The 17,948-nt window shown below is 38.6% G+C and overlaps 1 protein-coding gene across 28 annotated transcripts in view; it reads right to left on the reverse strand.

Moving 5' to 3' along the window:
* Adam28 (ADAM metallopeptidase domain 28) overlaps positions 1 to 17,948 on the reverse strand; it is a 124,912-nt gene that overhangs the window by 83,755 nt on the left and 23,209 nt on the right. For 27 of the 28 annotated variants that reach the window (XR_015637921.1, XR_015637928.1, XR_015637930.1 and 24 more), the window contains exons 12-15: positions 11,401 to 11,578; positions 9,929 to 10,018; positions 7,663 to 7,858; positions 622 to 724 (exon numbers count right to left, since the gene is read on the reverse strand). Coding sequence is in view for 14 of the 28 variants with exons in the window: in XM_087585287.1 (XP_087441413.1) it covers positions 622 to 724; positions 7,663 to 7,858; positions 9,929 to 10,018; positions 11,401 to 11,578 (567 nt within the window). In the remaining 14 variants the exon portion in view is untranslated. Of the gene's footprint in view, positions 1 to 621; positions 725 to 4,795; positions 7,570 to 7,662; positions 7,859 to 9,928; positions 10,019 to 11,400; positions 11,579 to 17,948 lie in introns of those variants that run through there. The other variant, XM_087585299.1, reaches the window with a different exon arrangement.

Below are 17,948 nucleotides of genomic sequence, written 5' to 3' on the forward strand. Positions count from 1 at the left end.
TTGCAGAATAAAAAAATCATAACAAAAATCTCAGGTATATCTGATGTGGGTTTTATCCTTTTTTCAAGATATCAATACTGAAATTAAAGTGAGTTCTTTGGGTAAATTGTACTTCATTTCCTTGCTATAATCTGTCTCATGCAAATGTAATAAATTTAAATGTAATTATATATATGTACATATATATATCATGTAGTGGTTATTTTCTGTGTCAATAAATATTTCTATCCAGAAATTCATAATGAAAAGTACTAGCTTGCAAAAGTGCCAAAAGAACACCAATTTCTTTTCAGTGTTTTCCTAAATGTATTTATTGTGTGTGTATGACTGTTTTGTCTGCATGTATGTATATGTACCACCTGCATGCCATGTGCCTAAGGAAAGTCAGAAAAGGGCTTCAGTACCCCTGGAACTATAGCGACAGGTGGTTAGAAGCCTCCATGTCGGTGCTGGGGTTGAACTCAGGTCCTCTGTGATAGTAGCCAGTGCTCTTACCTCTGAACTATCTATCTAGCCTATCACCTTCTCTTGAACTAGAATAAAACAACATATGTGGGAGAAAATGTGTCATTGTCCCAGTGAGGACTGTGGAGAGAAGATTTAAACAATACATCTGCTTACTTGGCTTTGCAGGGCATGTGGGTACCATTCTCCACGTGACAGTATCCGTACTTTGACCCACCTTCATTCTGCTTGTAACATGACTTATTTGCAACCTTGGTTTCTTGAATCAGGCACAGATGAAAGTGACATATTTGAAGAGAAAATAGGTAAGAAATATAACACTATAAAGTATTAATAAAACATAAAGTTAGAATTAAAAGTACAGATTGAATATCCCTTGTCAAAAATCATTGACACTAGAAAGGTTTTTGGTTGCAAATAATTTATGCTTTGAGGTATTTTCATGTAAACCTTGTGATAGCTACAGACATAACCACTGGTCATTACAGGCAGTCATATATATATATATATATATATATATATATATATATGGCTAAGAACCAGGCTTATTCAGTAGTATGTGGGTAGTAAATATTAGCCATTCCTATTGCTGTCTCAGATTATAAATAAGGAAGTAGATATTCACTCCAAGTAACACAGAAGACCGAGAGGCCAATTTCACCTACCTCTCCCCAAGTTGAACCCTCAAACCCTGACTCTAAGCTGCCCCACTCAATGATGAATAACTCTTATACAATGGTAATTGTTAGACAAATCTTTAGTGGATAATTAACAAAAGTAAAACAAGAAAAAATTTATAAAGAGCTTGTTTGTTTTCAAGAAAAATATATTGATTTATAAACTTGCAACATTTTTAATGAATTTCATATTTTGATATTCAAGATGATAAAAATACTTGTAACTATATTTCCTGGATTATTTGGATCTTAGGAACATGTTAAAACTAAACAGATATATACTGAAAGCAAATAACTTCATATAAAAGCAAAGGAAGCATTATAATCAAAATCAATAACTTCTGAGTTACTGATTCTAATATTTTTGAAAGTATCATTTTTATGCCCACTGCCTAGCACCTTCATTGCAGTCTTTCCTCAACATCCCTGTCAATTGTTTGATCCATCTTTATTCTTGGAATTTTAAAATTCCTCTTCAATTATTTATTGCCATAAAAACCAGCATTGGAAGAAAAATTCTCATTGATAAATATTTCTGAACTCAATGGCTAGGGTAAAGAAGGGCAAAGCAATGTCTTTGGCTGTGTGTCTAGTTTTCTAAATCTTTGTCTCTGTAAACATTTCCATATTTTGCAAGTAAGGTACAGTGTTAAGTGAACATCCTGTCCCATCTTTCTTTTTTATTAGTAAGTATTTTTTATTTATATCCCAAATGTTGTCCCTCCTTCTCATCTCTCCTTGCATAATTCTTTCCTAATGTCTGCCACAACTCTTTACTGGGTCACAAATGTAGAAGGTTAAAGGTTAATTAATACTTCTTTTAGAGTTTTGTAGAGTAAAGACAGCTTTAGCCTTTATTAATTGAGCACTTACATTTCTTTACTATTATAAAATATTTTATTATATCATAATAATAATTTTGGTACCATGAGTTTTGATCTGCAGGATTATCTTGGATAAAACTGTGACTTTTATTATGAAATCATGTTATGAACTTTTTCAGATTATTTAAAATAAATACAATCATTTATGAATCACAAAATTTGGAATTTGAAGACAAATCTGATTTTCACATATTTTATGGTGGCTACCTTTGAATGAGCAATTTAATGGTCTTTTATCCAATATCTGACAAATATATTCAACATTAATTCAATAAATAATTTTGATATCAACTAAAGTCAGGCCCTGATTAAAAAAACTATGTATAAAATGCACTAGGTCCCTGGATATGGAGGTAACAAGACTTGAAATAGAGTCAGACAGAAGAAATTAATACCAAACACAACCATTCTTGTCTGTTACTAGGTAATACAGAGGACATGTTGAGCTTCTCTTATGCATGTAGGATTTTCTTGCCTTAGATTGCTGCCATCTAAGGAAGCTAAGTTGGGATGATCTCTTGTGAACTATATAAAGGGTGACTTTGTATGAAGCATCACTAGTCTCAATGTTTTGTAAATTTCTTCTCCATCACCTCCTTACTAGTTTAATAAAAATATGAATGGTGCATAGAAAAGCAGAAGACAGGCAGAACTTCCGGGCAGAGATAGGAGTTCAGGGAAAGAATCAGAGGGGAGAGATTAGCCAGATAGCCATAGAGAAAGAAACAGGTGACTGGACTTAGGTTTGCCTTTCTATGTTACTTGACATTTTCCCCTTACTACTATTAATATTCTTTCTTTGTTTTGTGCATTTGGTGTTTTGACTGTTATGTGATGGGAGGAATTTCTTTTCTGGTCCAATCTACGTAGAATTCTGTAGGCTTCTTGTATGTTTATGGGCATCTCTTTCTTTAGGTTAGGGAAGTTTTCTTTTATAATTTTGTTGAAGATATTCACTGGTTTTTTAAGTTGGGAGTCTTCACTGTCTTCTATACCTATTACCCTTGTTTGATTTTCTCGTTGTGTCTTGGATTTTCTGGATGTTTTGGGTCAGGAGCTTTTTGCATTTTATACTATCTTTGATTGTTGTGTCGATGTTTTCCATGGTATCTTCTGCCCCTGAGATTCTCTCTTCTTTCTCTTGTATTCTGTTGGTGATACTGTGTCTATGACTCCTGATGTCTTTTCTAGGTTTTTATCCCCAGGTTTGTTTCCATTTGTGTTTTCTTTATTGTTTCTATTTCCATTTTTAGATTCTGGATAGTTTTGTTCAATTACTTCACCTGTTTGATTGTGTTTTCCTGTAATTCTTTAAGGGATTTTTGTGCTTCCTTATTAAGAGCTTCTACTTGTTTACCTGTGTTGTCCTGTATTTCTTTTTTTTTTTTTTCGGAGCTAGGGACCGAACCCAGGGCCTTGCGTTTGCTAGGCAAGCGCTCTACCACTGAGCTAAATCCCCAACCCCCCTGTCCTGTATTTCTTTAAGGGAATTCTTTATGTCCTTCTTAAAATCCTCTATCATCATCATGAGATGTGATTTTAAATCCAAGTCTTGCTTTTCCAGTGTGTTGGGATATCCAGTATTTGCTTTGGTGAAAGAACTGGGCTCTAATGATACCAAGTATTCTTGTTTTCCATTGCTTAGGTTCCTGCATTGGCCCTAGCCATCAGACTGTCTCTGGTGTTAGCTTGTCTTGGAGTCTCTGACAGTGGTTTGACCCTCCTGTAAGCCTGTGTGTCAACACTCCTGTAGACCTGTTTTCTTTCAGCAGGATCTGGATAAAGAGAGTTGATGGACCAGTTCAGCTCTGGATGCAGGCAGAAACCAGAAGTGTCCTGTTCCAACTGCTCCGGTGTTTGTGTGTCTTGAGGCCACCAGGTGGGTTGCTCAGAGCAGAAGAGTTGATCTTACCTCTGCTCTCAGTTGTGTCAGTACTCCTGGCAACTGCTTTCAGCTCTGGGTGCAGGCAGAAACTGGGAAGTTCCTGCCCCTGACTGCTCCTAGGTTCATGTGCCCAGAGGGCACAGAGGGCACTAGGCGGGTTCCTCTCGGGCCAGGAATGTGAGCAGAAGTTGTTATCTCCTCTGAGCTCTCAGGATTGTCTAAACTTCTGAGAGCCCAGCTCTCTCCCCCAGGGGATTTGGATACAGAGATCTGTGGGACCAGTTCAGCTCAGGGCACAAGCAGAAACCAGAAGCTGTTTTCTTTTTAAATGTTGTGTTTTTTCATTGTGTAGAATTCTGTAACCTTGGACCAATGGCTCCTTATTTCCTATCTATACCTTGATAAGCAATTTGCTACTATGTCCTTCCAGGAGTTAAGATCTTTACAGATTTCACCTAGAAGTGAGCACATTTGTACATCTAAAGTTAGTTTTCTGAGGAAGCTTTTGAGTTCAGTTTAGATTTGGGTTTAATCTTTTCAGCTATCTTTATAAAACACTTTATTCTAAAGCCAGTATTACCATTCCCTTAGTGTGGCCACTAAACTTCCAGTGAACAGAAGTGATCACGGAAATGTCTCGTTTCCTCACTGCTATTCTGCATTCTACAGCATCTATTCATTTGTCTTCCATCTGAGATTATGGCCCATCCAGCAACACCACTGTCACTTCTGGGTGCACAAAAGAATTTGAATTTGAGGTTAAATAATGACTTTTGAAAAGTATGTCTCAAACATTGAGTGCATGGCAGACAGATATTAAAATAAAAAGTTGTCAGTCTGAAAGTAAAATTTTGTCTTTATTTGCTACATTTAATTTTTTTTTTAGTCTTAAAAAGATGCCCTCATCCAGCTTGGTTCCTCCCATTCCTGTTCTGAAGTGTATGGAATCCTCAGCAATAAGTCTTACCTTCAAGGTCTCAGAGTCAATAGCTTGTAATAATGAAGGGATTCTATGGGATATACCCTGAGCTACAACTCCAAGAGAATTTCTGTTGCTGGTCACTAGAGTATTTCATAAATAATCTATGGCTCCTGGATTATCTGTTATTGCTCAGTGTTACACAATTTCTTACAAAAGCACACACACACACACACACACACACACACACACACACATTCTTTTTTCCCCCATCTTTATTAACTTGAGTATTTCTTATTTACATTTCGATTGTTATTCCCCTTCCCAGTTTCTGGGCCAACATCCCCCTAACTCCTCCCCCTCCCCTTCTCTATGGATGTTCCCCTCCCCATCCTCCCCCCATTACCACCCTCCCCACAACAATCACATTCACTGGGAGCTCAGTCTTGGCAGGACCAAGGGTTTCCCCTTCCACTGGTGCTCTTATTAAGCTATTCATTGCTACCTATGAGGTTGGAGCCCAGTATAGTCTTTGGGTAGTGGCTTAGTCCTGGAAGCTCTGGTTGGTTGGTATTGTTGTTCATATGGGGTCTCAAGCCCCTTCAAGCTCTTTCAGTCCTTTCTAAGATTCCTTCAACGGGGGTCCCATTCTCAGTTCAGTGGTTTGCTGCTGGCATTCGCCTCTGTATTTGCTGTATTCTGGCTGTGTCTCTCAGGAGCGATCTACATCCGGCTCCTGTCGGTCTGCACTTCTTTGCTTCATCCATCTTATTTAGTTTGGTGGCTGTATATATATGGGCCACATGTGGGGCAGGCTCTGAATGGGTGTTCCTTCTGTCTCTGTTCTAAACTTTGCCTCCCTATTCCCTCTCAAGGGTGTTCTTGTTCCCCTTTTAAAGAAGGAGTGAAGCATTCACATTTTGGTCATCCTTCTTGAGTTTCATGTGTTCTCTGCATCTAGGGTAATTCAAGCATTTGGGCTAATAGCCACTTATCAATGAGTGCATACCAACACACACATTCTTAAGCAATATTATACAACATGTGTCCCTGTGACCTAGAATCCTTCCCTCAGAAGTATCAGAAGATGCTTTACAAGCTGCAAAGGGAGCTGTTGTTCCTTTGACCACAACAATGACCAGCCCAGTGGGATTTTTCCAATGGTGCAGTAATGGCATTTATATTTTGGGGATAATCAGCAATATCTAGTTAGGCTTAATAGCTAGTTCAATACAAGGGAATTCATGCCTGATACTATCAATAATTTGTATCTAGAAAGGTTATACACACTAGAGGAGACATTACTATTACTATTTATTCTAAATCAATACAGCATCTAACTTGATTCTAAACACTTATCCTTATACTCATTAACAACTCTCACTCTCATCCCCTTATCAAAGAAGCTTTAAAAAAATTTACAACAGACAGAAGCTACTACAGAGATACAAATATGGTCAAAATGCAGGGAATGCATGACTTACTGGCATCAACGTGACACAACTGGAGTTATAACAGAGAAAGGAGCCTCCCTTGAGGAAATGCCTCCATAAGATCCAGCTGTACGGCATTTTCTCAATTAGTGATCAAGTTGGGAAGGCCTAGCCCATGGTGGGTGGTGCCATCCCTGGGTTAATAGTCCTGGGTTCTATAGGAAATCAAGCTGAGCAAGCCAGGGGAAGCAAGCCAGTAAGCAGCAACCTCCATGGCCTCTGTACCAGCTCCTGCCTCCAAGTTCCTTCCCTGTATGAGTTTCTGTCCTGACTTCCTTTGCTGATGAACAGCAATGTGGAAGTGTAAGCTGAATAAACTCTTTCCTCCACAACTTGTTTCTTGGTCATGATGTTTTGTGCAAGAACACAAACCCTGACTAAGACCATGGCCATGGGATCCCTATCCTTAGCACACCTACAACACAATCCCTACACTTTAGGCTCTAGGAACATTGTTTAAAAGAGGGCAGAAAAATACAAGAGCCAAAGGACTGAGATGTTTGCTGCAAGATAGTGCCTTCTAGATAAGACCCCATAAAATCTCAACAATGCCATTGTCTACAAAAGGTCTGCATAATGACCACATCATGCAACACACAATGGAAATAAGAGAATCCACAAGACACCATTCCTAGATGAAAGAATTACAGGCTGTGGAGGGAGAACCAGTTTTCATTACTGATAAGTTATGCAATACCAAGTGGTTAACCTTAAACACATGTATGCATGAGCAGCACTAAATGGAATCAGTAAATGGGGGTGGGGGAATAATACAAGTTGAGAGTGAGAGAGGAGCTAGATTAAAGAAGAGGTGGAATTGAGGTAAATACAGTGTACTTGTGTATAAAACCTCTAATTAAATATGTTAAAGGTATTTATTTGTAATTTTGAGAAGTGACACCATTTCTAGGAGGAATGGGATAATTCCTTGGCCAAAGTCAAGCCCTGTTACTAGACTGATAGAGAAGAATTTGTCCCTGTGACACTCATCCTTATTAACATGATGACTGTTGGGATTGCCATGGAAACTCACTTCTGGGTATATGGATGAGGATGATTCCAGAAATATTTGACTAAGGAGTGAAAGTCCACCTTGAGTCTGGATAGCATCATCCATGAGCTGTAGCCCCAGACTGCATAAAAGGAAAAAGCTGGACTCATTTCATCTTCCTCTGCTTCCTGATTTGGGATACAATATAACCAACTGCCTCCTTGACTTCTCCTTCCTGAAGGACTTCCCCTGGAACTAAGAGTCAAAATTAACCCTCATTTTGTTAAGTTTCTTTCCTTAGGCATTTTTATCACTGTAGTAAAAGATGTAACAAATACAGATCCTTACCTGGGCCCCACATGTCCATGCACTGCTGCTGCAGGGTGGGACAGTTGCCCTTCAAGCAGTAGCCATGCCCATTTTGGCAAGGGAAGCCATTGACTCTGAATCTGTCAACTGGGCAGTGGCTGGATTTACCATCACACATTTCAGGCAGATCACACTCATCTTTTGCTGCTCTGCACACAACCCCAGGCTTTTTAAGCTGCAAGGAAACAGAAGTAGGGAATATGTGTCATCCTGCCTTTTGCCCCAACACCTTAGATTAATACAAACAACCATTTAGTCTTCGGGGCCATGGCATAATTTTACTGTGATTCATTTTTGCACTACATCCATGTCATGTCACTTGTGCTGGTGTTGGCCATACTCTGAGTCTTCGAACAATTAATTTTTGAATTAGTTTTTGCAGTCTTATTCTGATATGGACACTAGAGAAACTTACAGTAATGTAAGAGGCACACTGGGCAATGTTTCAGATGGCATGCGGGGAGTTGTTTCTCTCCCTTTGTTGAATGCTTCTTTGTCATGATTTACAAGATTTAAGTCTGTAAATTCAGGATTCACTAGTGAAGTGAAAGGGAGACAGATCTGCCAACAGCAGATCCGCATACCTCAAAACTTTCCCAGGCATCAAGTTTCCTTCAATCTTTTCATCCCAGAGTAGTGCATTTCTTCTCAGCTCTTGTTATGGAATGTTGTATTGTGAAAAAAGAGAAATAGCCAAGTACCCTTTTACTATATGAATTCTATTGCAACAGTACCATCAATTTTGCTCTTACTTCCTTAGAAAAACCTTGATAAAACAAACTCCTCTTCTATGTCAGTAAATCAAAGGAGGACAATTCTTTGCTAGCTGTGTGAGTAGTCACAGACCACACACACCAAACAACTTTCACTGTTTTAATATTGATTATAAGATCAGACCAAAACTGCAGCCAAAGTTTACCAACCCTCCAAACATAGTTCCCACAGCTCCAGCCAGCTTGGTTCTCTTACAACAAACCACACAACCCTTCCCACACTCTCTTATTATTTAGACATGCTTTCTTTTGGTGTCGAAATCTATATCTAAAATCAGATCATTTTGCTTCCCGGTAGGCAAATTTTTTTTCCATGTAAAGTGCCCTTTGATCTCTCCAGTATAGATCTCTGCTTCCTTTTCCTCCATGTTGTGAGGGAAAGCACTTGAATTTAGATTTAAATAATGTGTTTGTGAATTTGAGCTATGATTGAAGATGGGAGAAACTCCAGGCAATTTAAAATACTTTTCTAACAGATCCATCAATACAAGCAGTTGTAAGATGATGTGCTCTGGGTGCAGTATGAGAAGCAGTAGAAAGAGAAACTCCCAATGGCTGGCATTGAGCTAGCCATGTTTGCTCATGTTGGTTTCTCAAAGATTATACTGTATGAATTCAAGGTGAACAATATGGCATTTTGGTGTGTGTGTGTGTGTGTGTGTGTGTGTGTGTGTGTGTGTGTGTATGCACATTTCTATAGTGAACCAATTATTATGGTCAGCAAATTAACACCAATCTCCAATAGTTACCTTTTTGCATTTATGTGTATGTTTATAGAGAGAACATCTGAAATCCACTCTCATCAGACTTCCACTATAGTATCCATTATTTTTATATTACATGTAGGCAACATATGTTTGTTGTACATTAGACCTCCAGCTCTATTAATCCCATATAACTGCCTGTTGATTCATTAGCCAACAGTCCCTCATTTTTCCACCACTGATAACAATGGCTTTATTCTGTATCTGCACAGTCAACTCTTTTGTTAAATGGGGTCTGATGTATTCCAGACTGGCCTTGAACCCTTTACACAGCTAGTAATAGTTTTGAACTTCTAATTCTCTTACTTCCACCTCCTGAATGTTGAGATTAAAGACATGAGCCATCATAATTTGTTAATGCTAGACAAGCACTCTGCCATCTGAATGCAGCATTTCTCACTGACTCTCTTTTCTTTTACTTGCATAATGTTCTCATGGGTTATCTTGGCTGTCACTAATAGGAAACTTCCTATTTTTCACAATTTCTGCCCTAAGACTCCATTAACTCAAAAGAAAATGAGATTATATCTTAATGATATTTGCATTATCAGGTATCTGGCTGAATTTGTAAAGTACCCAGTGAGAGATTGAGTTTTTGTTTTTCAAGAAAGAAGAACACTGTCTTGCCTATGTGACTTAACATAATCACTGAAACATTAATATAGAAAAATAATCATAATTATAAAAGATGAAACATCCAGATCTTACTTGGCATTTCTCGCAGCATTCTCCCAAAGCACACTGGAAACCTGCTTTAATTTTACAGGTCTCTGCATCACAGCATTTGTTGGTACACTCCTAGGAAATATCAGCCACAGATGATTTGAGTCCAATTCATAATATAGATCATTTGTCACATATACTGACTATTTTATATCATTTAAAATTCTCCTTCAGTACAAGAAGAATAAACCAAGACATTATTAGAAAGCATCCGAGCAGCTAGTGGATTGGTTTTTCTTTTTTTCCTGACTTGTTCTTACATGTTTTAACAAAAATATTCTTTCTAGTCTTTTAAACAAATATATTTCCCTCAAGCCCTTCATATGACTATCAATGGGTTCTTTTTTCTTGATGAAATATGAAGAAAACAAAAGGAAAAAGATAGTTTTCAGAAAATTCCAACTTAATTAAACACAACTCATCAGTTATGTTTCTATCTCATCTTCAGGTCAATTCCATCCTCAACATAGATACTGAATGTTGTTAATTTAGTCTTTGACATACATACTTTGTCCATTAATTCAATTCTAGTACATATCCCAGAATAACCACTAATGGTGTCCAACAGATTTGTCAGGGACAATGTCAAATAGTTGGACTCCCATGAAAGCAATATAATTTATTTTGATTTTGGTATTTTTGAGAGATCCAAACTCCAAACCCTTTCTGCAGAGGTGCTAGAGAACCTAGAACCTCAGGCAAATTATATTGCACCTGTCAAGTTTCCTATCAAAAAGTAAGACCTCAACTGTTGAAATGGTTTTAGAGTTAAAACTACTTTTTCCTTAATTTAAATATAAACACCATCAGGGGAAGATGACCTTTGAAGATAGAATAAATAAATCTTTAAACTTATTCTGAAGTTACTCTAAAGCTAATCCTCAGAAGAAATCATACATCACTCCTGTCAAATACAATAATGGGGTTAGGGCAGAATCCTACTTCCAATTTTGGCTGCTCTTTAAAGAGGATGAGACCTAGACAGGGATTGTGATGTCTGGGTCTTGACAGATGTGGGATATGTGACACCAATTCATGCTGCAAGTGGGTGTGAGAGTCAATAAATAAGACTCAGGACTAGATCTTGACTCTTACTCTAGTCAGATCTGTGAGCCCCGAGGAGCAAATGATTTACTCTCTCTAAATAGTGCCATATTGTTATGCCTAAAGTGATGCCCAATGACATACAGTCATTTGAGCTACCAGAAGAATTTCAACCAGAATGCTATGGATGAAGGCAAAAGGTCCATAATGGTGAGGGTTGTTGCAAAGTAAGGATGGAAAGGGATCTAGTGAGGAAGATAAAGAAATATTGAGCTCTGCAAACCCCATATTAGCCCGAAAAATACTCATCTATCCAAAAGTCCCCAGAAGTTCAGTTTTATGGTGGGCCATAATATATGTATTCACTTAACAATTGCTAAATAAACTGGATTATTGTAAAGGGCTAGAAGTACCTTGGGAGTGCCACAGTCACAGTCCTCATTCATTTCCAATAACTGGTTCCCACAGACTGGGGTGGATATGATATCTGAAGGCAAAGGACTATTAAAGAGGCAATGAGATAATTTCTCTTCAAGAAATCGTCTGTAATTGTCACGACTGCAGGAGCTGAAGTCTGTAGGCATGTGGAATCTATGCAGATCGAGAAGGAGAAAAACCAGTACCATTATGCTTTCCATACGGGAAGCAATGGCTGATACCAGCTACAATGATACTTACAAATGACCTCAACAATCAAATCCAACACACCAGGTGCTAAGATACAAGAACAGCTGCATTTCTAGACTCACCCTCCTGTGTGAATGTAAACGTCTCAACTTAGTGGGAAAATATGACCATTCTCAAAGTGTAGCTGATCTTTCAGTAAGAACAAAAATGAGCCTTGGCCTGTCTATGACATATTCTCATCCCTAGATCATTTTGGAACAACAGAATCATATTTATGCATAGACCTTAAGGTTCATATTCCCTTAGATAAGTATCAGTTTCATTATTTTCATCTTATTAAAGAAAGTGAGGGTTAAATATGCAATAACATCTGGGAACAATGACAACTGTGCAACTGGAAAAAAGCCAGATCCTCTGCATGGAAGGAACATGGAAAAAACATGATAGACTTGGCAGAAAGATAAGAACAGCAAAAAGGAAGTGTATGTGTGTGTGTGTGTGTGTGTGTGTGTGTGTGTGTGTGTGTGAGTGTATGAGAGAGAGAGAGAGTGTGTGTGTGTGTGTGTGTGTGCGCGCGTAAAGAGAGAGTTCATTTGAGATAAGACTGCCCCAAAATTTTTTTCTATCAAGACAGCAATAGAAATAACTTTTCCATTTTCTTTCCTGTGAGAAGTTTCTTCTCCTTTTCCCATTTTATTGAAAATAGATTTTCCCCCTCAAATAATATATTCTGATTATGGTTTCCCCTCCCTCTTTTCCTCTCATTTCTTCCCCTCCCACCCAGAAAAGAATGGGCTTCCAAGAGATAATTCTAAAATATAACAAAATAAAATATAATATGAGAAAACAAAAACTATAACGTCGAATTTAAACAAGACAAACAGACAGGAAGAAAAGAACACACAAGAGGGCACAGAAATAAGAGACCCACTTGTTTGAACACTAAGGAATCCTATACAAACATTAAATAGGAAGCTATAACAGACAACTTGGTACAGACCCATGCAGGCCCTGTGCATGCTGCCTCAGTCTTTGTGAGCGAGTTCATAGAAGCTTTGCTCATGTTGACTTAGAGGCATTTTTCCCTTGGTGTCCCCTCTCCCCTCTGGCTCTAACACTCTTTGCACCTCTTCCTCTACTGGTTCCCTGAGCTCTAAAAGGAGGAACAGGATCTCATTTAGGGCTGGTTGTTTCAAATTTCTCACTCTATGCCTGACCTTAGGTCTCTTTATACGTTGCCCTCTAGTGGTGCAGAAGGAAGCATCTCCAATGCTGACTGACCTTGATTGTCTTTCTGGATCTGAGTTACCTCATTTGGGCTGATTGTTTTCTAGTCCCATTTATTTGCCTGCACATTTCGTGATGCCAGTTTTTTCTTTTTCTTTTCTTTCTTTTTTTTTTCATTAACTTGAGTATTTCTTATATAAATTTCGAGTGTTATTCCCTTTCCGGGTTTCCGGGCAAACATCCCCCTAGTCCCTCCCCCTCCCCTTCTTTATAGGTGTTCCCCTCCCCATCCTCCCCCCATTGCTCCCCTCCCCCCAACAATCTAGTTCACTGGGGATTCAGTCTTAGCAGGACCCAGGGCTTCCCCTTCCACTGGTGCTCTTACTAGGATATTCAATGCTACCTATGAGGTCAGAGTCCAGGGTCAGTCCATGTAGAGTCTTTAGGTAGTGGTTTAGTCCCTGGAAGCTCTGGTTGCTTGGCATTGTTGTACATATGGGGTCTCGAGCCCCTTCAAGCTCTTCCAGTTCTTTCTCTGATTCCTTCAATGGGGGTCCTCTTCTCAGTTCAGTGGTTTGCTGCTGGCATTCACCTCTGTATTTGCTGTATTCTGGCTGTGTCTCTCAGGAGCGATCTACATCCGGCTCCTGTCAGCCTGCACTTCTTTGCTTCATCCATCTTGTTAATTGGGTGGCTGTATATGTATGGGCCACATGTGGGGCAGGCTCTGAATGGGTGTTCCTTCGGTGTCTGTTTTAATCTTTGCCTCTCTATTCCGTGACAAGGGTATTCTTACTCCCCTTTTAAAGAAGGAGTGAAGCATTCACATTTTGATCATCCGTCTTGAGTTTTATTTGTTCTACGCATCTAGGGTAATTCAAGCATTTGGGCTAATAGCCACTTATCAATGAGTGCATACCATGTGTGTTTTCCTGTGATTGGGTTACCTCACTCAGGATGATATTTTCCAGTTCCAACCATTTGCCTACGAATTTCATAAAGTCATTGTTTTTGATAGCTGAATAATATTCCATTGTGTAGATGTGCCACATTTTCTGTATCCATTCCTCTGTTGAAGGGCATCTGGGTTCTTTCCACCTTCTGGCTATTATAAATAAGGCTGTGATGAACATAGTGGAGCACGTGTCTTTTTTATATGTTGGGGCATCCTTTGGGTATATGCCCAAGAGAGGTATAGCTGGATCCTCAGGCAGTTCAATGTCCAATTTTCTGAGGAACCTCCAGATTGATTTCCTGAATGGTTGTACCAGTCTGCAATCCCACCAACAATGGAGGAGGGTTCCTCTTTCTCCGCATCCTCGCCAGCATCTGCAGTCATCTGAGTTTTTGATCTTAGTCATTCTCACTGGTGTGAGGTGAAATCTCAGGGTTGTTTTGATTTGCATTTCCCTTTTGACTAAAGATGTTGAACATTTCTTTAGGTGTTTCTCAGCCATTCGGCATTCCTCAGCTGTGAATTCTTTGTTTAGCTCTGAACCCCATTTTTTAATAGGGTTATTTGTCTCCCTGCCAGCTAACTTCTTGAGTTCTTTGTATATTTTGGATATAAGGCCTCTATCTGTTGTAGGATTGGTAAAGATCTTTTCCCAATCTGTTGGTTGCCATTTTGTCCTAACCACAGTGTCCTTTGCCTTACAGAAGCTTTGCAGTTTTATGAGATCCCATTTGTCGATTCTTGATCCTAGAGCATAAGCCATTGGTGTTTTGTTCAAGAAATTTCTTCCAGTGCCCATGTGTTCCAGATGCTGCCCTAGTTTTTCTTCTATTAGTTTGAGTGTATCTGGTTTGATGTGGAGGTCCTTGATCCACTTGGACTTAAGCTTTGTACAGGGTGATAAGCATGGATCGATCTACATTCTTCTACATGTTGACCTCCAGTTGAACCAGCACCATTTGCTGAAAATGCTATCTTTTTACCATTGGATGGTTTTGGCTCCTTTGTCAAAAATCAAGTGCCCATAGGTGTGTGGGTTCATATCTGGGTCTTCAATTCGGTTCCATTGGTCTATCTGTCTGTCTCTGTACCAATACCATGCAGTTTTTTTTATCACTATTGCTCTGTAATACTGCTTGAGTTCAGGAATAGTGATTCCCCCTGAAGTCCTTTTATTGTTGAGGATAGTTTTAGCTATCCTGGGTTTTTTGTTATTCCAGATGAATTTGCAAATTGTTCTGTCTAACTCTTTGAAGAATTGGATTGGTATTTTGATGGGGATTGCATTGAATCTGTAGATCTCTTTGGTAAAATGGCCATTTTTACAATGTTAATCCTGCCAATCCATGAGCATGGGAGATCTTTCCATCTTCTGAGGTCTTCTTCAATTTCTTTCTTCAGAGTCTTGAAGTTCTTATTGTACAAATCTTTTACTTGCTTGGTTAAAGTCACACCGAGGTACTATATATTATTTGGGTCTATTATGAAGGGTGTCGTTTCCCTAATTTCTTTCTCGGCTTGTTTCTCTTTTGTATAGAGGAAGGCTACTGATTTATTTGAGTTAATTTTATACACAGCCACTTTGCTGAAGTTTTTTATCAGGTCTAGTAGTTATCTGGTGGAACTTTTGGGATCACTTAAATATACTATCATATCATCTGCAAATAGTGATAATTTGACTTCTTCTTTTCCGATCTGTATCCCCTTGACCTCCTTTTGTTGTCTGATTGCTCTGGCTAGAACTTCAAGAACTATATTGAATAAGTAGGGAGAGAGTGGGCAGCCTTGGCTAGTCCCTGATTTTAGTGGGATTGCTTCAAGTTTCTCTCCATTTAGTTTAATGTTAGCAACTGGTTTACTGTATATGGCTTTTACTATGTTTAGGTATCGGCCTTGAATTCCAATTCTTTCCAGGACTTTTATCATGAAGGGGTGTTGAATTTTGTCAAATGCTTTCTCAGGATCTAATGAAATGATCATGTGGTTTTCTTCTTTCAGTTTGTTTATATAATGGATCACGTTGATGGTTTTCCGTATATTAAACTATCCCTTCATGCCTGGGATGAAGCCTACTTGATCATGGTGGAGGATTGTTTTGATGTGCTCTTGGATTCGGTTTGCCAGAATTTTATTGAGAATTTTTGTGTCGATATTCATAAAGGAAATTGGTCTGAAGTTCTCTTTCTTTGTTGGGTCTTTGTGTGGTTTAGGTATAAGAGTAATTGTGCCTTCATAGAAGGAATTCGTTAGTGCTCCATCTGTTTCAATTTTGTGGAATAGTTTGGAAAATATTGGTATGAGGTCTTCCATGAAGGTCTGATAGAATTCTGCACTAAACCCGTCTGGACCTGGGCTCTTTTTGGTTGGGAGACCTTTAATGACTGCTTCTATTTCCTTAGGAGTTATGGGGTTGTTTAACTGGTTTATCTGTTCCTGATTTAACTTCGGTACCTGGTATCTGTCTAGGAAATTGTCCATTTCCTGCAGATTTTCAAGTTTTGTTGAATATAGGCTTTGTAGTAAGATCTGATGATTTTTTTGAATTTCCTCTGAATCTGCAGTTATGTCTCCCTTTTCATTTCTGATATTGTTAATTTGGACACACTCTCTGTGTCCTCTCGTTAGTCTGGCTAAGGGTTTATCTATCTTGTTGATTTTCTCAAAGAACCAACTTTTGCTTCTGTTGATTCTTTCTATGGTCCTTTTTGTTTCTACTTGGTTGATTTCAGCTCTGAGTTTGATTATTTCCTGCCTTCTACTCCTCCTGGGTGTATTTGCTTCTTTTTGTTCTAGAGCTTTTAGGTGTGCTGTCAAGCTGCTGACATTTGCTCTTTCCTGTTTCTTTCTGCAGGCACTCAGCGCTATGAGTTTTCCTCTTAGCACAGCTTTCATTGTGTCCCATAAGTTTGGGTATGTTATACCTCCATTTTCATTAAATTCTAAGAAGTCTTTAATTTCTTTCTTTATTTCTTCCTTGACCAGGTTATCATTGAGTAGAGCATTGTTCAATTTCCACGTATATGTGGGCATTCTTCCCTTATTATTATTGAAGACCAGTTTTAGGCTGTGGTGGTCTGATAGCACGCATGGGATTATTTCTATCTTTCTGTACCTGTTGAGGCCTGTTTTTTGACCACTTATATGGTCAGTTTTGGAGAAAGTACCATGAGGAGCTGAGAAGAAGGTGTATCCTTTTGCTTTAGGATAGAATGTTCTATAAATATCCGTTAAGTCCATTTGGCTCATGACTTCTCTTAGTCTGTCTACGTCTCTGTTTAATTTTTGTTTCCATGATCTGTCCATTGAGGAGAGTGGCGTGTTGAAATCTCCTACTATTATTGTGTGAGGTGCAATGTGTGTTTTGAGCTTTAGTAAGGTTTCTTTTACGTATGTAGGTGCCCTTGTATTTGGGGCATAGATATTTAGGATTGAGAGTTCATCTTGGTGGATTTTTCCTTTGATGAATATGAAGTGTCCTTCCTTATCTTTTTTGATGACTTTTAGTTGAAAATTGATTTTATTTGATATTAGAATGGCTACTCCAGCTTGCTTCTTCTGACCATTTGCTTGGAAAGTTGTTTTCCAGCCTTTCACTCTGAGGGAGTGTCTGTTTTTTTCTCTGAGGTGTGTTTCCTGTAGGCAGCAGAATGCAGGGTCCTCGTTGCGTATCCAGTTTGTTAATCTATGTCTTTTTATTGGGGAGTTGAGGCCACTGATGTTGAGAGATATTAAGGAATAGTGATTATTGCTTCCTGTTATATTCATATTTGGATATGAGGTTATGTTTGTGTGCCTTTCTTCTCTTTGTTTTGTTGCAAAACGATTAGTTTCTTGCTTCTTCTATGGTATACCTTATGTTGGGCTTTACCATTTATTATCCTTTGTAGTGCTGGATTTGTAGAAAGATATTGTGTAAATTTGGTTTTGTCATGGAATATCTTGGTTTCTCCATCTATGTTAATTGAGAGTTTTGCAGGATACAGTAACCTGGGCTGGCATTTGTGTTCTCTTAGGGTCTGTATGACATCTGTCCAGGATCTTCTGGCCTTCATAGTTTCTGGCCAAAAGTCTGGTGTGATTCTGATAGGTCTGCCTTGATATGTTACTTGACCTTTTTCCCTTACTGCTTTTAATATTCTTTCTTTATTTTTT

This window comes from Rattus norvegicus, chromosome 15, assembly GCF_021556685.1.
Source record: "Rattus norvegicus strain SHRSP/BbbUtx chromosome 15, alternate assembly SHRSP_T2T, whole genome shotgun sequence".
Taxonomy (NCBI): domain Eukaryota; kingdom Metazoa; phylum Chordata; class Mammalia; order Rodentia; family Muridae; genus Rattus; species Rattus norvegicus.